Source organism: Cebidichthys violaceus, unplaced genomic scaffold, assembly GCF_023349555.1.
Source record: "Cebidichthys violaceus isolate CVI_PGR_0920_01 unplaced genomic scaffold, fCebVio1.0.p SCAF_16, whole genome shotgun sequence".
In the NCBI taxonomy this organism is placed as follows: Eukaryota; Metazoa; Chordata; class Actinopteri; order Perciformes; family Stichaeidae; genus Cebidichthys; species Cebidichthys violaceus.
The window spans coordinates 9,847,490-9,869,125 of NW_027176329.1; the positions used below are offsets into that span (position 1 = coordinate 9,847,490).

General features: G+C 40.5%; 3 protein-coding genes across 3 annotated transcripts; 2 read left to right on the plus strand and 1 right to left on the minus strand.

Annotated features, from left to right (window-relative positions):
* Positions 1 to 15: 15 nt before the first annotated feature.
* On the minus strand, positions 16 to 5,595 carry prcc (proline rich mitotic checkpoint control factor). Its single transcript, XM_068711124.1, has 7 exons — positions 4,763 to 5,595; positions 4,616 to 4,666; positions 3,668 to 4,216; positions 3,393 to 3,485; positions 3,106 to 3,252; positions 2,662 to 2,727; positions 16 to 2,033 (listed from the first exon to the last, which is right to left on the minus strand). The coding sequence occupies exons 1-7, from the start codon at positions 5,078 to 5,080 to the stop codon at positions 1,947 to 1,949; spliced, it is 1,311 nt and encodes a 436-aa protein (XP_068567225.1). The 5' UTR covers positions 5,081 to 5,595; the 3' UTR covers positions 16 to 1,946.
* A 1,337-nt stretch (positions 5,596 to 6,932) lies between these two features.
* LOC137872731 (hepatoma-derived growth factor-like) lies at positions 6,933 to 12,750 on the plus strand. The gene is made up of 6 exons (XM_068711127.1): positions 6,933 to 7,397; positions 9,028 to 9,104; positions 9,552 to 9,690; positions 10,331 to 10,489; positions 10,593 to 10,781; positions 11,001 to 12,750. The coding sequence occupies exons 1-6, from the start codon at positions 7,311 to 7,313 to the stop codon at positions 11,019 to 11,021; spliced, it is 672 nt and encodes a 223-aa protein (XP_068567228.1). The 5' UTR covers positions 6,933 to 7,310; the 3' UTR covers positions 11,022 to 12,750.
* A 1,634-nt stretch (positions 12,751 to 14,384) lies between these two features.
* mrpl24 (mitochondrial ribosomal protein L24) lies at positions 14,385 to 17,287 on the plus strand. The gene is made up of 6 exons (XM_068710607.1): positions 14,385 to 14,441; positions 14,690 to 14,876; positions 15,431 to 15,526; positions 15,886 to 15,989; positions 16,250 to 16,380; positions 16,798 to 17,287. Exons 2-6 carry the CDS (start codon positions 14,694 to 14,696, stop codon positions 16,932 to 16,934), a joined length of 651 nt encoding a protein of 216 aa, XP_068566708.1. The 5' UTR covers positions 14,385 to 14,441; positions 14,690 to 14,693; the 3' UTR covers positions 16,935 to 17,287.
* The last annotated feature ends 4,349 nt before the right edge of the window (positions 17,288 to 21,636 follow it).

Here is a 21,636-nt window from a genome sequence, read left to right on the forward strand (position 1 = left end):
AGGAATGGAGCCAGAAAAGGAAAAATATTTATTCTTTCAATTTTAACTAGACAACACGCATAACAAAAGTATAGGGTAAAGAAAAAGATTTTTTTCCCAGCAATGGCATCAAACATGTCACTGAATCAGTAGTATGCTTTGTCTTTTCATGAAACCTGCTGAGGAGAGCATGAATGTGTGCTTAGTTTTATAGAAATGTAATTTCATCCAAGCAGTCTTTGCACTGTCCAATAGGTGTCACGGAAGAAAAACAAACAAACTGGAACTTGCATAAGTTTAAGCTCTTTAATTTATATTCCTGTCTCGGATAATGTGTGAGGGTATGTATTCAGCTACTTGCTTTGGGCTGTCTGTGTGTAAATATGCCCTGAATCAGGCTCTTTAGGCAGTATATATAACAAAACTATGAAGTATGGAAGCAAACGAGATTCCTGGACTGCTGGTGTTTCTGCCAAATGTCAGTTTTGAGGCAGGTCAGGTTGTGCCTGTGTTGGTGCAGCAACAGTGAAAAACTATGGAGCTGCTGTCGCCACCACGCCTAGACACAGTTTACATATTCTACAAAAATCTGTGAAATAGAGCAACCTGGCTCATGAGTTTACATTTCTAATCTACTTTTAGATAAAGAAAGTATTGATGCAGGGTGGACTACTCATTGCTTTCTTAAAGGAGGAAACAATGAAAGCCAGAATAAATGTTATTGCTTCAGTGAAAGGCTATTTTAAAAGGCTTCTTTGCAGGATGGGAAAGATTTGTGCAAGAACGATCTGTACATCAATACAAGAGAAAAAGCAGAAATCTGCAATAATCTCCAAAGCAGGAGAGATTGGCAGTATTTTTGTTTGACCACATTGAACAGTTCAGTTTCCCATAACAGCTTACTGGCAGAGGACTAACCACACACACACAGATTCATTTAAACAGCAGAATCTTCCTGTGACTGGAGCAGCAGAGACGTACAGTTACAGCCTCCTCTCAACCACCTAAAATAAAACAACTTGGAAGTTAATGTGATCGCTATTCAGGGTAGCGTGAAGAGGCTAAATGTGTTGCCTCACTGCCAGTCACACAGTAAAAAAAGACTTGTCATAGGGATTTAGCAGAAAACTACTAAATCTCTAAGATGCATGCTGGATGCAGCCAGGTACAACTGAGATGAAGGTCCTGTTTTAAATAACCAGCTGGAAGTGAAATGCATGTTTGGTTCTCTGGCAATTTATTTATGCAAACCAACTTCAGAACGGATGTCGATGCAGGTATTCTCGTTCACAAGTCGGCTGAGTTTGAAATGCAAGAAACATGAGGTAAATTACAAATTAGGGATAAAATAACAGTGGCAGACGTGGACAATTTTACATCCTTACTTTAATGAGTCATTGTGAACATCTTCATTCGTTTTTACAAAATATGTAATGCACCACAGCTTTCTACTGTCTCCGGTTGATTTCTCATTATGGAAGGCAACGTTTTACTATCATTTGTGTGACTGCCAGAGAACCAAACCCATTTTGTGGAGTCATTTGTATTCTATCACAAAACGGGAGTCGTACATAAATGTTCACTGCATGAACAGGAAACGTACATTTCCAAAGAAAAAACATAGTAGCAACTTGGGAGTCACATTACATCCTCTCTGCCACTGACTGACTACCTTACAAACACTGTTGTATCTTCATTTGTAGGTATAGAGCCTATATTTACTGTAAAAGGAAGATTAACGGCTGTGGCTGGATTTTCCGTACAAAAGTAACACCTTATGAAACAGTTGACCAAAAGAACTACTGAATAATAATTCAAAACAAATACAGGAGGGGGAAAAAAAAAAATCTGTATTAAGGGTGTGTGTTCCCAAACAAGTCTTCCACAGGTGTGTAGGGAAATGTGGAAAGCTCTATTCTACTTTCTGATGCAGGGTTTCCACATGCCAAGAGTCCACAGTATGACATTTAGAAACCGTATTTGGCCTGTGTCTGCCGGCGGGTGAGCTTGTTATCTGCCCAGCTGTTCTTCAGCTCCAACTCGCGTTCCTTTGCCTGTGAAAGAAGAAAGTTGAGTGAAAAAAAAAAAAGAAGATCCAAGTGAGTTAAAGCCAGAGTGAGTACACAGACATTGTGAATAAATCCCCAACCTGTGCACTAATCACAACTTTGAATACCATCTGAGGCGTGTCAAATTGAAACACCACCCAACATAATTGTAAAGCTAAATACTCTGAACGTTAAACAGGAAGCTACAAGCAAAGTTAAGAGTAATTTGGAAACTATCTTTTAGCTTGTTTGAATGTCTTGTGTAGGCTCGTCTTTGCAGCTTACTGCATAAACCACAGGCATACAATAGTCAACAATGCTTGATGTACGTTTAGTACAAAAGAGGACGGGAGCTGAATGTGTGCAGACATGTCACAGCGGGAGCACAGACTCTCGGTATGTTGGTACTCACAGCCTGCTCTGTTTCACCTTCACAACCAACGGAAAAATAATGTACACATTTTGGCAAGTCCGTCTAACTAGAAGTTCTTGCATTAGCGACAATATATTCTGTTTGTGTTACGCTACATCAGTGAACTCTGAATCCCTTCTCCCCCTTAAAGCCTGCGCTGTTCGGTGTCAAAAGAACTCTAATGCAGCATTTCAGAGTATGCTGACTGTTGGCAGCACTCACCTGGTGAATGAGATATGTTATCTGATGCTTGCGTCGCTGTTGTCCTGTAGGCAGTTCTTTATTTTTCTGCAGAAATGGGGGGGGGGGGGGGGGGTAAAAAAAAGTAGATGACACGTTAAGTTAAAAGGTGTTGTAGTACATGTGTTGTTTCTCAAAATCTTTTGAACAATCGGGACATGTTCTGACATTTTTATGCTGTTTGACCCGCATTAAATCATTTTCATAACAGCCCATCTGCATGGTTTAGTTTGGTATAAACCTTAAGACCTATATTGTTAGAAGTCAAAATTATGTCCGTTGGAGCGGGCCGTGGAATGTTTTTTTAGCTTCCACGACATTGAACATTTTATGGCTGGAGGGCTTTAGATGTTCCCAATTTCAACTTTTCCAACTGTACACCCAACCCTGTCAGACCCCACAGTCATAGAGATCCAGTCCGGTCACCTTGCTGAAGGACTGACGGGTCTGCTTCTCCTCAGTCATGCTCTTGGTCATCCACTGCTGGTTGCCACTTAGCTGGTCGTCTCCTTTGATCTCCAGGAACTTCACCTCCTCTTTGCCCCTGTTCCGTTTCCCTTGCAGCCGCATGAACTTAAGCACAGGATGAAATAGCTCATATCAGTAAAACAACGCGCTAAACCTGACTTGATGCAGCCGCAAAATGACTTATAAAGCATAGAGATAGATATATAACAAAAATATACAGATGGAAGAAGCAGCAACGGTCTTACCGCTTCATCGTCAAACATGGCAGAGTTGCCAGGCTCTTCAGCCTCTGCTGATCCGGTTTCAGGATCTTGGTAGTATGTCTCATTATAGTATCCCTGTCAGAGGAGAAAATGTTTGGGATGTCACTTAAACTCTGGTTTATATTGCTATAATGTCTATAGTTGGTCACAGAACTGGTCTCATTTCTTGGGGGGCTCTGGCCCTCCCTCAACCAGAATCTAAAGCCATTTGGCTGATATGTACATACAGTATAAGGTACTTTATGAGCCATGATTACCTCAGGGAGAGCTTCTGGGCCTGCCATGGGCTGTTGATACTGAGGATATTGACCTCCCCATGGACCAGCTCCCTCATGGTTCCCCCCAAAGTCGAGAGGGGCATCTGACTGACCCGGCTCATCTGACTGACCCAGCTCATCGGCAGGTGCAGGTGCAGGTACAGGTGCAGGTACAGGTGCAGGTGCAGGTGCAGGTGCAAATGCAAGAGGTTCTGCAAGGGCTCCTGGCTCAGGATCTAAGCTCGGGACAACTGCAGGGAGAGGCTGGGAGCTCTCGCCCAGAGAAAAGTAGTTCTGTGGGGTTATGTCCTCCTCGTTATCCTGGTCATCGGTGGCTATTTGTCGAGCCACCTGCAGGGCGGCTGACTTCGCCGCGGCTTTGATAGCCGAGGGAGATGCACTAGAACCAAGCAGACCCTGAGCAGGCTTTCCAGGCTTGGGTCCTTTTGGTTCTTGGCGCTTGGTGAGCGTGTGAGGAATCAGGAGCCTGTCCATCCCCTTCACTGTCAGGTTTTTGGGTTGTGGTAGAAGGGAGGAGAGGCCTGAACCCTGGAAGAGGCAAGAAATATGGATGGAACAGGGCAAAAGGAGAGCCAGCTACATCCTTGGTAGTTTGATATTGCTTGTAAACTATGCAAAGGCATTAAACAATACATGTATGTCAGGTTTTTTTAGGTCACAGATGAGCTTTATATCACGTGCACAATTCCATATTGTGATAACGAGAAGGTCACATATGACCGCTGAATTATTCCTGCATTATCTGTGATAGAGAGATGAGGTAGAATTTTTTTCCTGACATCTGTTGGGTCTCTAAGCTGAGCTGTTTCAATTGTAAGTGATTTAAAAACGGGCTTGAGTGTTACTTGAACCATTATCAATCAAACTAACTGCGTTAAGAACAATTCAGGTGACAGAATGTAACCGCAGACGGTGAGATATTTTTACCTGAGGCTGTAGTTTCTTCTTCGCTGGTGCATCGTCATCGTCAGAGTCTGACTGTAGACAAAAACAAATACATAGATTATGAGTTACAGCCTGGTCGCATGCCACAGAAGCAACAACATGTAAAAGCAAACTCGACTCAATGCTCACATCCCGTCTCTGGATCTGCGGTACAGTGATCTTGACGGGCTCTGTTCGCTTCCTCGGTTTAGGCAGACTAGAAAACAAGCCTCCTTTGGATGACTGTGGCTCTAACGTTGGGTCGTCGTTTGACGTGCTGTCCACCGGTGAACGGCTAGCTTTCATCTCCTTTCTTGGTCCACCGCTTCCTCCTGTCGATCCTGGCTTTTTAGGAGCAGGCAGGCGTGAGAAGAGCCCTCCTGCGCTGACTTTGCCCTCCGGTGCGGCAGAAGTTGAGGTTTCTTCTGAGTCACTATCATCACTGCTGCCATAGGCGACTAAAGACATGTTTGCTGACAATATTAAAGACTATTATTCTGCAGGAACTCTTGGTCATGGATAATCAACTCCCCCTGGGTTTGGTCCTCAAGAAGCTGTACTCACACTTTCCGATTAATTAACTTAACGTTATATTAAAAAGGTACGATAATCTTCGATAAATATAACTACAAAGATAATGGAATACGTCCCGATGGAGCGGTAGTATGAAGAAAACACAGTAGGTTAAAAGAGAGCCGAGCAGTGAGCTCATTAAATGAGGTCTGTCCCAACTTAACAACGCAAGCTAACGTTAGCTAACGTTAGCTAGGCCGCAGCAGCAAACGATGTTAGCTAACCGGCCCTTTCGTGCTCGGTCAAACTAAATTCGTCTCAGATCTCTTACTGCACATACTATGACATCGGTTGAAGCAGTAACTGTGATTTACACCACAAAAGCGGAGCTTATTTTAGTCCTTAGACTCCATCAAAACATTCGCCTCCATCGTTCATGATTGAAGAAACAGCAACTGCGCAGCTTTCTGCGCAGCTTTCTTTCTTCTTCTTCTTCGGTTTTAATCAGTTGGTAAACAACTCCACGATATTAACGCCCCCGACGGACCGAGTGTGTATAAACATCAATTTAAAGCAACAGTTTAATGGGTTCAATAAAACATGACATATCCAAGTAATTAAATAACTTATTTTTGGTTTCTGGGCAAATAATTCTCAGTGTGGCGAGGGGTGTGTTAGGAAAGCTTTTGCCCTCAATAGTTTTAAAAACATGTTTAAAAAAACAGCAACAACATGGCAACAGCCCTGGTCTGCAACTGAATTGCCTTGCATAGCCCGCATTATAAAATCCAAAACAGCCTCATCTCTCCTTATTGTCTTCAGTGTTCAAAAAAACAAATCAAGCTCGGTACAGAAATGGTTTTGTTTAGTGTGGAAGAACTAGACAGGCCTTCACAGAGCCCTGGTGTCCACCATTCAAACATTTAGGATTAATTGGGCCAGAGACTGAGAGCCAGACTATGTCGCCTAACCTCAGTGGCCAACCTCACCGATGCCTGCAGCCACGTCCCACAAAAGCTACTTGTCTCAAAATCAGAGGAGTGAAGGTTGTTAAAGCAGTAAATACATGTCCATGGTTTTAAATTGAGGTGTCTGTTTAGTCTAATGTTTTGGTTACCACATACTTTTGTCTAATTTGAAATGGACAAAAATTGGAATTTAAGCTGTTTTGTGACAGGGGGCTTTTGCATGATGGATGATGCATTTTAATGACAACCTTACTTGATAATGGAATTATCTGTATGTGTTGTTAATTGGGAGACAGGCTCAGCAACTGTCTTGTCCTAATATTATTGAAAATAGATTCAAAAATATGCCCCACTGAAGTACGTTATTAACTGACACAACCCAAGACATAAAGACGGCATCTTAATTGACAGTGAGTCCCTATCTCAAAGAGGGTCTTTGTTTCCAAATTGTATTTCAATACCTCATTCAATTTTGTGCTTATGTTGCACATTTATAAATGTAGGCTTGTTTGGTGTTTAAATAAATCACCACACAGCACATATATGCTTGGGTTGTATTCCAGCATAGAATAACTGTACACAATCCACAGAGATTGCACACATTGGGCCTCCATGCAAATTAATCCAGCCATGTAAATTGATTTTGTTCGTTTGTATTTTGTTAATTGAAGTAAAAACCTTAAAATAATAATGTACTTTTACGTGGATTTATATCTCAGTCAAACAATCGTCCATCAAATTTCCAGGTGAATAATGTTTTTTCATTGATTGCTTTTCCAAAATGAGAAATATACCTTAAATGTGCACTAGGGGCGCTACTGTGCAGATTGGGGGCGCGTCTGCGGGCGGGTTTCAATTTCAAACCCAAACAGTTCAAGGGACGAGCCAGTGGATTGTAGGATAACGTTAAACCCAAATAGTTACCGCGTGTTTCCGTAGTGTAACGTTATCTAAAAACACAAACCAGACCGGTGTTATTATCACCGGGCCGTGATTACACTCCACAGAATCCGCGACAAAAAAAAAGTCGACCGCCTCATCTTGGCTCCAGTTTTCCGCGCCTGGTTAATATTTGGATGAGAAACCGACGCTTGGCTTGTTTGCAGCAGGTGTTGACCAACCCGGGACATTGTACCACAACACAACTACTAGCCTGCGTTGCTGTGTTTTAACTCGTATAAGGTTATCTGACATTGCAAGTCATTTCTGCAAGAAACATGCCGAGGTCCAACAGGCAACGAGAATACAAACCTGGAGATCTTGTATTTGCTAAAATGAAGGGGTATCCACAGTGGCCTGCGAGGGTAAGCACCCGACGTTTACTGTCTTTTTTCCAGCTTAAGGTTTTTTATTAATGTCGGTCCTTCTGCCCGCCTGTTCTTATCACTTGTTTACCTGCAAGGCCTATCAGTAGTTAGCTACCATGAGTTAGCCTAGCTCGGTCGCGTTAGCTAACGTTGCCCAGCATCCACACTACGATCCACACACAGCTATCGTTAGCCGACCGTAGACAGTTGCACATTTCTATTGAGTGAGTCATCAGCCAGACACCTCGTTACCCTGCTCGGCTCACTAAATATGAGTGTTGTTGCTAGCTGCTCTCTGCCACCAACGCTGCTTTTCATGTGCCTCTGTCGTCTCCCAGGGGCCCTGTTGGGCTAATGTTAACCAACGGCTCTCCGCTATGGAGAGAGCAGCTGGGCAACGTTAACAGAAAGGTCTACTACAGTTTAACAGTCATGACAGACACGAAGTTAACGTCTGTAGTAGCAAACGTTTTCTTGAAGTTGTGCTATCTTAGAACACAAATACGAATCCACGGTGTAACTTAGCTAAGTTGCATTGTAGCTAAATAAGTTGTTTTCCGTAATAACTGTTGCATTACAGACGACACATGGCTACTTGTGTAACCATATGCTTTGATACTTTGTGAACATGCCTGCCTGCCCACAGTTATTGCGACAAATGAGTTATCAGTGTGTCTGCTTGTAAGTTAGGCTTACTTCCAAAGCGGTAATTTGTTACAGGCTCATAAAGTAACAGTGGTATAAGACCACAATGCAATGTCTACCAGGTCCATGAACACGCAGCAGCACAACATTTCATCCAATGTTTGTTGTAATTCATCATGACAGAAAATGTGTGAACTTTAAGTTCTCAGAGCTTTGTAAATACAGTTATACATATAACTAAATAAGAAAAATGTAAATATTGCCATAGTGCCACTTAATACAAGTGAATAGTTAAGTTAGTTTCAGTATTGCTCTGTGCCTCTTCCCTCCTTTTTCTCAGTGCTATCAGCCATGCCTCTTGTCAGCAGGCCACAGGTCCTGCCCCACCTATCCACATTCAGTGGCCCTATCTGGGATTGCCAAAAGGCCTGACTGGCAAAAGGTCACCGTGTCTTCCTGTGCCTCTGAGTTTTGCCGTGCTCTTTAAAAACACAAATAAGTAGTGGCAGAGTGGATGAGCCAAACAGTGCATTGCAAGAGAAAGATGACAAAGAGTAAAATTAGAGAGGATTTTTACAGTACCTGGTAAGACTTGATGGAGCATTTACCAATACTACCCCAACTGACTGAACTGTTAATTTATTTTTATTGACAGAAAAAGGTCAATATTCAATTAGTTTATTTATGGAAAGAAAATACCAAATATTTTATGGTTCAAGCTTATCAAACATAAGGATTTTCTGCTCTTTCCTTTCATCAGTGTAAATTATGTCATTCTTCTATTTCAAATGTAGTTTTTAAACTTGTAACATTATTCATAATAGTAATGACTGGCATGGGTTTGACATTGCTGCAGTGGTCCTGTGTTAAATCTACTTTTGTCTTTAAGTTTTTCTTCATTATAATTTTCCAGAGTAGTTGCATTGATTTACATTTTTTTAATCGTTCTCTTTTCTCAATAAACTGTGTTCGTAATTCACAGATTGACGAGTTACCTGAAGGAGCCGTGAAGTCCCCCTCCAACAAGTACCAGGTGTTCTTTTTTGGGACACATGAGACGTGAGTAATGTGTGTTAATGCTGTCAGTCTTATTCCTAGTGGAGTCTAATGATGGTAAAGACATTAGTTATGGAAGAAAATAACTTATTTCTTCTAGAACTCGTTTCTTATCTTTGTTTCTGTTCAGTAGCATTGTAGCATGTAATGTACTTTAAAAAAATTGTAGCATGTAATGCACTTTAAAAAAATAAAATAACAGTATCAGTCAGGTGTCAAAATACATTTACAGATTCAATTCTGTTTATTAAGTAATAATTGGCTAATCATTTATCACAATTTAACACTGTAGGAATTTAGTAGAATGTGTTGTCATTTATCCAAATGTTAAAAAAGCCGCAGCTACTTGTATGACATAACACCATCTCTGCTAATTACACATTTGGAATTGATGTGCTTAAATGGATGGGTGTGAACATTTAGAAAACTAGTAACATTTCACCTCCACAGGGCGTTCCTAGGGGCCAAGGATTTGTGCCCATACGATGAAAATAAGGAGAAATTTGGCAAAGCAAACAAGAGGAAAGGCTTCGCTGAGGGACTCTGGGAGATTGAGAACAACCCCACCGTCACACATGAAGGCTACGAGGTGTGTGTATTTCTAGGATAGAGGCCAAGTGTGTTTTATTGTACTGTAAGTAATGTACATTGTGTTTGTGCCCCATGTAATATCAAATTTAGGTAATTTTGTTTGCTGAAGGAGGCAAAGGAAACTGGGTGAATTACAAAGTAATGATTAACTGTAATTAAAGAGAGACAAATGTGGCAGTAGATCATATTTTGTCTAACTCTGTGGCATAATGTATCTCACTGCCCCTTCACACACACATGAGGGCGAAACTATTAAGGACCAAAACAAGGAACCCTGCCGGATGTTCACTGTTGCCTTGTTTGGAAAGAGATGAGCTCAAAGTGCAAGCACAGAGATGCAAACAAAGACAAGAAATATTGAGATGCTTTTCTACAAAGCAACCCAACCAATCATGCATTGAGTGTCTTGTTTGGCCAGGAAGCTCAAAACTTGTAGGCGATGCAACACCTCATGTCTGTAAGAACCTGGTGAAATCATTTTCAGCACAAATGACATTCCATGCTTTACCCCCTATTGAAGAACGGCACTGTTTACTAATTCAAGACAACATTAAGACTTTGGTGTATGCTCTTGTGGGTCCAACTCCAGACTTTGACTGTTTCCTTTTAATTCACTCCTTCTAAATCTCGGCCTGTAGTCCTCGAAGAAGGACAACGCGTCAGAAGAAGCAGGGGATACAGGAAGTCTGGAGAAAGCAGATGCCGAGGGCAGCAGTGATGAGGATGAAGGGGCCCTCGTCATCGATGAGAAGAACGAGAGGGGAGGAGCTAAACGAAAAGCGGAGGAGTCCACGGAGGTGAGCTTTGACTTTGTCAATTGTACACAGTTTAAGTAGAGAGCTTTATATTCGGTTCATAGTTGAGCTTTCTGTCTCTCTGACACTTCAAACCTTTCGACAGGCATCACCCAAGCGGCCGAAGGATACAGAGGCAGAAGGTGATCCTAAAGTAGACCGCAACAAGTCTAACGCTGAGGCAAAGCTCAACGATGTGGCTGAACCCAAGGCAACTGCTCCCTCCTCACAGAGCGAGTCCAAAGCAGAGGCCCAGGAAAAGGCTCCAGCAGGAGGCCAGCTAACAGCAGATAAGGTGAGACACAGGCAACATCAGGACCTAATGCGGGCTTGAAAGACCATTCTGGTGTTTATGCAGGTTTTTGGTATAACGTGATGATGTGATATGTAAATATTCTACAGTATCTAAGTATAGATACCTAAAGACCATGCAAAACTTTGAGAAAATTGTATGTTTATGTTCCATGTCAGAGACACTAAATGTATTAATTGCTCTCCACTGTTCTCCCTGCAGCCTGTGACCGACAGCGCTTAACGTCAACTCTCAGAAGAAATCCAAGAACCTTTGACGCTTTTCTCTGGAATTTAAGCACCGACATGTTTACCAGCTGGATGCCATGTTTCAGCTGTTTAATTAATAGAAGAGTTTTAAAAACCTAGGTGTTTGTATTGAGAGACAAACGTATCTTCATTTGCCATTTTTGGGATATCATATATCCCAAAAAACAAAAGTTTGCTAATCTGATTTCAAACAATTGAACTGAGCCCTTTAAGGCTCATTTATAAATGGGATTTTGGTGTGTATATATTTTTTATTTCTAAGTGCAATTACATAATTACAAAGACTGAATGCTAGGTGTCAAAAACATTTTTCAGTTTCGAGGGAATAAACACTGAAATATATAGAAAATAAAAAAACATTTAAACCCTAAAAGAAGATAAATACTCCCATCTGGTGGTTTTAAAACGTAGATATTGTACAGGAATAAGAACAAATTTTCACCCATGCTCTCAGCTTTAGTTCAGAAAATAAATGTATTACTTCCATTTGTTTCACCTAGCTTATCGGCTTCATCTTAAATCATATATTCAGTCATTGGATACGTGATGAGTTGCACTTTCAGAATTAGTTTTTCCCCTGCCATTGTCTAGTTCACTGTATGATGGTTTTATGCGACGCAGGTTTTGTTGCTTTTGGTGTAGTGAATGCTTAATTTGCAGGTGACCAAATTTACGTCATTCATTTCACCAGGTTGAATATTTAAAGCCCATTTGAGAATAACTATTGTAGGATTAAAACACTTTTAAACCCTTCTGTAACTTTCTTCAGCTAACGCTTGTTGAAAGCAGAAAGACATTCCTGAATGTTGTGGTGTCGCGGCTCTGTCTCGAGGTGGAGCTGTGGCGTTTGTCGGGGGTAAAAGTTATTTGTTGACACCTTTTCTGGAGAAATTATCTGGAAAACTTTCTAATCCATTAACTCAAATCTCAATTTCAAGTTATTTTAAGCTCACGTCGCATTCAGTAATTGGTTGTACCAAATATGTTTCTTTTTCAAATGTATTGCTGACATTGTCAATGCCAACATATATTATCTGTACAAATTGTGTGGGGTTTTTTTTGTTTTTTTTTGGAAGAACTTAAAATGAGAAGACTACAGAGAGAACCATCTGTAAAACTTTGTTTTCTGAACTTTTGGTTTCCAACCATCTTAACTGGAATATGAGTCTGTTTTACTTCAGTGGTCTTATTTTGGCTGTGAAACAAAGTTGTGATGTTCTAAAGATGTGTTTTATTTCAACATTTGTTTAGACATGTTCAAAATGTGGTGTTGGTTATTTTCCACTCTTGGTAATTTTAAGGTTCAAGTGGTTTTTGTGATGCTCCGCCTGCTCACCATGTTACTTGGATGTCATTGTCATCGCTTTAGTTCTTCGTCCTGTATTTGGCAACATGAGCCCACAGGTGACCAAATCATAAAGGGAAAATCTCAACCTTTACCTCACCTCAACCCAGTGACAATTACCCTGGCTGCTGTGCCTAAAATGGCTTATACCCACCTAAAAGAACACCACTGATTTCACAATAACATGGTCAAAGTGGCCCACTCATGTCTGGAGTTAATTCCAGGGATATATTTGGCACTAATGTGTAATTCTTGGTTAAGCTTTATCATTTATTTCCAGAAGCTGTCATTCATCTTAATCTGCTGCTTAGTTTACTGTTGTAGTTGCTAGTCCATTTAATAAACATGTTGATTACAAAAGAAATGGTTTTGTCATTTTTATATGCAGTAAATCCTTCTTGATAATTGTAGCTTATCCCCTTCCTCTTTCTGGAAATCATCTACCACAATCAGGTCTTTGCCATTGAGTTCTTCTTAAATAGCAGGATTGTCTGCAATTACTTTTTTTAAATTTAAAACGCCCCCAAATATTGTGTTTAACTACTTGTTTCAAGCAGGCGGAAGTCTACTGTAGCTTTTCAAACAAACCAAGACTAATTACTTATTCCACACCTCATTTTTCACTCCGTTATAAATGTCTGAAACTAATGATTGCACCTGTGTGTGTGTGTGTGTGTGTGTGTGTGTGTGTGTGTGTGTTTTTTTGTGTTTTTTCCGCACTTGTCATAAATAATTTGCTCTCAAGAGAGCCTTGCAGCACAGTTTGGGGTTTTGGGCTGTGATCGCTGAACTAGTTTTGGTGGTGATGTAACAAGTCCTGACAGCTTTGAATATGTCATATACTGTATATATACTCTAACCTAACTTGTTTGGGTGGAGACATAATGATTTAAATCCTTTATTTGTCCTTTTTATAATGTCCAAGAGGTGCAGGACTGAAAGTTTACATTTTTTTTAAAGTTCTCCGGTAGATCCAGAGATTAATGACTGCTTCGGCAAGCTTTCAGAAGATGTAGCCTCTTGTCTTGTATATCTCAGCTCCATCACAACAACACTACAGTATTTCTTGTAATAACTCACTTTTGACATTTTAAATCAAAACAGGCTATCACAAATTGCAAATGCGTGCCGTATTTTATTGATCATAATATATTTCCATTTTATTTATCATAAAACACTAAAGGAAGAGAGAATACTAGATAATGATTAATTATAACATTTACTTGAATAGATCATTTTAGTTTTTATGCAATTCTGTATCAAGAATTATTTAAGGAAGATATTAACCATGGGTAGTACTCTTGTAAACCCCATTAAGATTACATTTACTATAAAATGAATCTGTGCTTTTACATTCAAAATAAATTGACATCTTAAACATATTGTGGTCATAATGTTGCACACGACACAGTTTAAATTTGAAAGGAAATGATCATCATTGAATGACGCTGTCAAACAGTAGTCAATTTTCATTAACACACAGTCAGCAATTGTCAACTCATCACAGATTATACAAACAGAAATGAGACAAATTATTAATTATAAAGAAGTATGTAATTGAAATGATGTAGAGGGAGAATCACTCTTTATTTATTGAATATTCTGACTGTTACATTAAGTCCTACATCCATACCGGCCAAAACGATGATTGTAATTTTGTCATTTATGTTCTGACGTTTTTCAAGGCACCAAACTTAAGATATTCTGAGGAAGGAACAGGACAGTGTTTTGTTTTTAAACGTAATCATTTAGTAATCAGTTTGGCTTACTTCTGTACTGTGAAACTTGTGAAACCTGAGCCAAAACAATTGTGAAATACTACAATATCTTCAACTAACTCCAACTCCAGAACCACTGTCGTCTTGAAGAGATCTTACAGTACTGTGCAATTTATTTCAAACATCCAAGTTATACAATTTTGTCCAACAGCAAATACATTATTTGCGCATGCGTACAGCCAGGTCTTACCCTCCAGTCCACTAGGAGGCGCTACCTGCTCTCGGTAGTGTTGGTCAGTGCTGCTACATGTGACATTGACATCAATAGAGGGTAAGATCTCTCTGCATGTTATCATACTTTAATCTCTTTTTGTTATAACAACGTTTTGACAAGATAAGTAGCAGTCTTATTTAAGGTTTTAGTGTGTTTTGAAAGATAGTTGCCGCTGCAACACAACGTTAGTTCTAGCATCACCGAAAGCTAACGTTAGCATAGCTTGTGTGGAGAGCAGTGATGTGAAGGGAGACTGGGCACATTTTAAGCTTATGTGCTAACTTTGATTCATTTGGTCCTTGCAGCACAATGCGGCTGACCGCTCTCCTGTCGATGGCAGCCAGGGTGGTTGTGCCCAAAGATTACCGCTTCGGCACTAACAGACCGTGGACAGTGGCCGCTAAGAGGCTGAATCCTCCGGGGAAGAAGAGGAGGAAGGTGTTTGTGGAGCCGATAGCGCCAGAGGACTGGTCTGTGCTCAGAGGGGACATGGTGAGGAGCTGAAGTCAAGTCCCAAGTCTTCTTGAGCCAATTGTCTGTTGTCAGTTGCACGATTTTACCAGGTCAAAACTTAAGACTTTAATGTTTTTGCCTTTTACATTTAAGTGTCAAGATGATCAAGTCAAGTTAAGTGCAGATGAAAGTATTAAGTTCTGACTTTTGGGACTTCTTTTTGTGAAGTCTACAGGTCTAAGAACTTTTGTCCCATTGAAACAGGACTGGACACCAGTTGCAATGCATGAACAGTGTATAAACAAACACCACCTTACCGTGGTGTTATTTTTTAGGAAGCTACCAGTCACAACAATAAATTACATCTTTGACATACTCTTTGAAAGGAACTATTTTGTTCAGAAAAATGAGCACAAAAAGTACATTTCACACAATTATAATAAAAAGTAATGCCATCAATAATTCATTGAGATTACTCCAATAAATTACAGGCTCTTTAACATGTTTGTCCAAACTTGGATTGACAAAACTAACTGGTAAGACAGTGTTTGTACAACATAGACTTAAGTATCTGCTCTTCATTTGTTTCTCAGGTGGAGATTCTCACAGGGAAGGACAAAGGGAAGCAAGGAAAAGTGATCCAAGTCTTCAGACACAGAAACTGGGTTATGCTGGAGGGCCTGAACACAGTAAGGAACTACTGTAATCTGTTTCCCAGAGGAATGTAACTAGAAGCTGTTTCAGGGCATCACATTATGATTGGCGGTGCTGTTAAGACGATAAAAAGTTAGTTGGTTCAGTATGCATTTAAATAATTTTGGATACAGAGAGGTCCTGTCAATCACCTCATTTCATCAAAAAGTTAATCATAAGGTTTTTGTGTTAGTTACTGTTCTATCAGTGTCATACACTGTGTTTTTATTATTTAACTCCACCAGGTGGAGGCAGATGTCTAGCAGAATTTCAGGCTGACAAAGTGCACCATGAGAAGACATTTGGCTACCAGCTGTTTGGTTTTGACAGTTGGAACTATTGTTTTCTATCACAGCATCACAGGTATATTGGAAAAACTGGGGATTACCGAGGGACGTACATTGCCAGTGAAGCTCCCCTCCTGCTCTGCGATATTGCACTCATTGACCCCTCAGACAGGTATAATAAAGCTTGCCACACTGCAAGATTAAGATTGTGGCTATGCATGTACACACCTACCTCAGGACCTTAACAAAAGCTGAGCTGCTGATTAGCATGCAAAATGAGCTGTAAGCCTTTTTCTAGATGGTCTTCAATCTGTCAATCTTCAAACTGCTTTCAGATTATTAAAAATGTTCCAGCATTATTTACTAGATAAATGTAAATGATCTCTGGTTTCACAACCGATTAATTATGACATGTTGATATTGATCTTCCAGGAAGCCCACTGATGTGCAGTGGAAATTCACAGAGGAGGGGGAGAGGGTCCGAGTGTCTCTCAGGACGGGTCGAATCATCCCGAAACCTGTTGTGGAGCGACGAGATGGCATCGTGCCACAGCAGTGGAAAGGTGAGAGTGTGTGTGTGTGTGTGTGTGTATTTATTAGAGGGGGATTCTTTTCAGTAAGAAGTTTATTCCATGTGCAGCACATAAAACTGTTTCCACCATTTTCAGACTTCTAAAAATAGGTGTCTGAGTATAGTTGGACTGCTTTATAGTGGAAGAAACGCATTTCATTCTAAAGTGAAAGACACATGGAAAGTGTAAACCTTTAGCGATGCCGAACAACCTCCCAACTTAATTGTACTCCCTAAATTTCACAGTATTTTTGAAATGAGCTAGTTTGCACGACGTGTCGTCAAACCAAACATCTGAAGGCACTCTAAGGCAGAGTGAACAGGTGCCTGCTCAAATTTGTACCTTTTTATTCCTATGCTGCTCAAGTTGTATGTATTTTTACATGCGCCTGTCTTTCTGCTGTTACAGATGGTCCCAAAGACACCAGTCCAGAAGACACTCTAGAAAAGACCTATGTGCCGTCTCTAAAAACCCTAGAGGAGGAAGTGATGGAGAAGCTGGGCATCCAGGAGAACAGAAGGCCCAGACGGTCCTACTGGTACTGACCAGAGAAACCAGAGACATTCGGGCCCCATTATCCTATCCAGTGTTCACAAGGACTCTGAAGTCGCCATGTTTTGGTGGGAGCCGAGCAGAATGAAATGTTAAAAAGAGACTATGATGATGACATGAGTAAGGCACATGGATGGTAAAATACTGGTACAACATGCTAAGGAACATACTAAGAAGAAATACATATTAAGGAAGTGACAGCTTTGTAAACATATGAGGAGTTTAAACAGACCTGCTACTTTAATGTTTCCTGTTTAGTTTCAATTGTTTTCTATTAACAGCGGTATGAGAGTTTGAATTAACTTCCTATCGTTGTCATTGTGAATAAATATTGCACGTAAACTAATAGCTTTTATTCTGCTGTATACTGGAGGTTTATTCCACGTGGGAAGAACCTGGTATTCTCAAACAACAATAGTATTAAATCACAAGGTTTCCAAACTTAAGGGTTTGGCTCTGATTTATCAACATGTGGTAATTTGGGAAGAGAAAATCCAATTTTGCAAATTTTCCCACAACAGTCAAATATATCAAAAATATTCACTGAGCAGGAATGAAACATTATTAATGAGATAAGATACTTCTGAAAGCTGTTGAGAAAGCTTGTATTAGAGCCATCATAAGTAGAACAGCAGTGACCACAGAAAACAGTAGCTTCTGCACTAGAGAGAATATATCACTTGACATTTAGTCTTGTGGAATGATTCATACACTGTACTGTCTAAGAGATTGGAAAGTTAACCGAATCTCGGTATTGGCAGGGTTAATGATGGTAATGGTTGCAGCCTGTTTGGATCATTCAAAAGGCTGAAAATAGTCATATTATTTTACAGAAGCCCAGACAAGCTGCTCTCCAAAACTCAAAGAGAGACAAATGAGTCTCTCTTTCCAACGTGTCTGGGAAACTGTGCAGAAGGAAATGACTTGGGAGGAGTCTACAGACTTGGTAGCTTCAACAAAGTTCTCACTCACCTCATTTGACTTTTTATGCACTGGCGCTGCATGGTATTCCTCTGACGTGTTACAGTTTTTGCATCAGTATGATCTCGCTGAGGAAGTCATTTGGTCATAAATTTAAAATAAATAAAGTTATTCTGTATGATATATATTAACTAAAAAACGAGCAAAGGTCAAAGCAGGCTCACTGTACATTTAGTAAAATTTCAGTTGTACAGTTTTTGTTCACTTTTTTTAATATACAAAATCTCAAATTTGCATTACCATCTTTTGAGATCAGTTGTTCTTAGTCTCTTAGAATTACAGGTACATCTTTCATAGTTTGGTGCCTTTTATTGACCCACAGAGCCAGACTTTTTACAGACTGAGCTTTAATTTAAGAATATTCAAAGAAGCACCAACATTTTAAAAGACATGCTTTTGGAAATATGTTAAGTGTATCTGTAGAGACATAAACTGATTAGAAATTGATTAGGTTTAGGTGATAAAATTAAGTCAAGAAATACATCCTGGAAGTGTGGAGAAGGTTTTGAAACAACGTTTCATGTAGGGAGATAAAATGTACAGAAAACATAAGTGAACAGTTAAAATAATGTAAAATAATCAAACATTTTACAGTTCTTTTTTTTTTTTTCATGACTTCAGTATTTTTAATAATCCTGGTTATAGCCTTTTAAAAGTGTGTTCAAATCAACTTAAATAGCCCTTTGTAGCTATAAATATCCAGTTGTATCTGTATCTATCGGAGAGAAGCCCAGTCTTCTTTAAGCTCCCCTCAGCTGCACGTTTATCTGTGATTTATGAGGGAGGTGGCGAAATATGTTTCCCCCCGCTGGTTAACCACGAGTACTGATTCACCCAAAGACGAGGCCTGTCAGATCTCCAACTGTAGAAGCAACTAACGTTGTTGCCAGGCAGTGAAACAAAAAAAAACGATGTGTCACAACTAATATAACTGCGTCAAAGTATCAGTGGCTCCCCATACCCTATTTTCTGGTCAGCCCAGTGTCATCATGCAGAAAGCATGGCAAGTCGTTGGTTTGGCCGGTGAGTGGATGAGGGCTGCAGTTTTCCCAGACTGGTCCGTCCTGAACCAGTTTACCTCTGCCACATTGCGTCCAAGAGGGAATAAAAGCAGCCAGTCAGCGGAAAACAGGGTTTTGAGGTTTTGCTTTTATGGGAGGAAAATTATTCAAAGGCTGGTCGTCTTTCCTGTCATTGCATGAGTGTTGTAGGAATTTCAGTCTGGGATTACAGCAAGGGGAAGTGGAACGTTAACGAAGTGGAACCTTTGTATTGCTTCATTTGTCTTTATTTTTTTCCATTTACACACACACAGCGCAGATTTACAGCCATCTTAACTTGTACAGGGTGGAATGAGTTTTGAGAGTGCCTGTCTTGTCATTTCTGCTTTGCGGTGAGTTGACAGCAATTCTGGTAACCCAGTTAAATTAAACCGCAGAGCATGACTCAAGCAGAATTAAGAATACATAAAAATAAACTGCAGGCTGTGCTCCGTATTGTAGCTGAGTCATTTTTGCTTCTCAGCCACGTGAACTAATGAATCCCACCTGGTGGTGTAGGTTGCACGTGTCAGAGTCACTGACAAAATGCTTTGGTAGTCAGATCACAGAACCTTCAGTTGTTTTCACACAAGAGCTCTTAGTTACTTCTCTCTGTCCTCATATGATAAGTGGTGACAAGTTTGCTGTGCAGATTTTGCACTTAAAACAAAAATGGTTTCAGAAATTCGCCCCTGCCTGATAAAAGGTATTACGATGTCCTTGCAGTACAACTCTCTCGAACATCTCCAGAACATCTGAAGACACTTTAAAACCAAATTTGAGCGTTGCTGTTGACTCACTTGATGATCTGAGCTCAGCTACAATATAATGACAGTGTCTAATTATAGGCTGGTTGTTTGAAGGCTGCTGGAAAATGTAACGTTAGCTTGTATGCAGGTCTGAGACACGGCTTGCATGCATGTGTACTGTAACTGTGTTTGGTCTAATTAAGTCGCTCTCACTGGATTATTGTATATGACCTCAGAATGTTATGTTTAGGAGCTGAAAAGGAAGGCAGAACACTGCTCTTACTTTTCCTCTCAGTCTATGGGTTCCAATACCCATACTACCATACTATTTAGTATGCTAGAAAAATATTTAGTATATCCCAATACCAGGATGTTACTGCCTTTGGTCGCACTTTGCAGTATGCAAGCAAGCATGCTTTTCTGGTCATTCTGACCCACAATCCTCTGAGAAGTGGATATTTAAGCAAGAGGGTAAAAAAAAGAAAGCAAAACGCCATCGTGGCACGGCGTTAGCCATTGGAAATAATGGGTTCCAGAGTCACGTTGTGTCTAACATGCAATCTTTCTGTTACTGGCATTACACAGGTTGAACCCGCTGGCCACCAGTCCACTGTGACCCCCGACGCTGGAGTTTGTGCTGGCTGAAACACTGCCGTTTCAAAAACTATCTCATCACACATTTAGTAACTTGACTCAGTCTGGGTCACTGGGACAGTCGGTCATAGATGGACCATAAAGCCCGCCTCTGATCTTTGTCTGCTCTCTGTGCTTTTACATTTCCTTCCCAGACAGTCCTGCTGGTATCTGGGTGTCAGATTCCTCAGGTGTGAAGCACCAACCGCTGCTGCCGAGCCACAGGACGGCCTCTACAAAGCACCATTCACCCTGTCGGAGGGTATTGGTACAACTCAACTGACAACCTCAACTGACAGGGGTGTCAATATGCTTCTAACAAAGCGCTTGTCTGAACAGCGTGATCACTGAAACAGTCAGCAGGATTTGAATTTATCTCTCAAGTAATTTTTTCATTCTTTAAACTACTTCCGTCCCATTGCTTGTACCAAAGAGTGCAACACTGCGAATGTCCTCCAGGAGATACAGAAGGTGTGCAACGTTTTTCATCCTGCACTCAACTTTGGCCATTTTTAACCACTCTAAGCTGTGTGTGTTAATTCCATGTGTTCAATATGTTTACTTGAAGATGACAGGATGCACAGTGAAAAGAAATTGGGTGGCATGGAGACGTGGTCAAAGAGGCCCCTAATGCAGGTTAAGCTGACCATGGATGGGACCAGGCATGCCTGCTTTATTGATCTTCAGCAGCATTTAACACTGGGCTTGTTATATTCACCATTACTCAACAACAACTTAAAATATAATTGATGTTGTGTTTGTATATAAAATAAATACATTTCTATGCTATTGAAGCGTATTTGGTGCTGGTAAATAAATATCGCTGTGACTTTATGTTTATTTCTGGACATACTGCATTGAGTTTATGGGTCTAAAATGAAACGCTGGTATCAAACACACCCTGCTAATTGAAGTTGATAGCTGACAGACTGCTGCTGCTGCTGCTGTCTGACTGTCACACAGGGACTGTTTCCTCTGCAGGATGCTGCAAACTGCTGGCGATACATGCAAAGTTCTTCAAGGTGATTTAAGGAGACCAATAGTCCACTTAACTGCTTTAGAGGAGGTGATACTCACCGCTCCGTCACCCTCCTCCCCCAGAACAGGTGACTGCAATAACCTCAAATACCTGCAGCAGCAGCAGCAGCAGCAGCAGCAGCAGAATCGCTGACTCCAAATGACGCTCAATGCATTTGTCAAAAAATGAAATAAATAAATAACACATAGGCCATCTCTCACTTCATAGCCTATAACATCGGCTATTTTAGATGTCACCCCTCCCAATCCCCTTT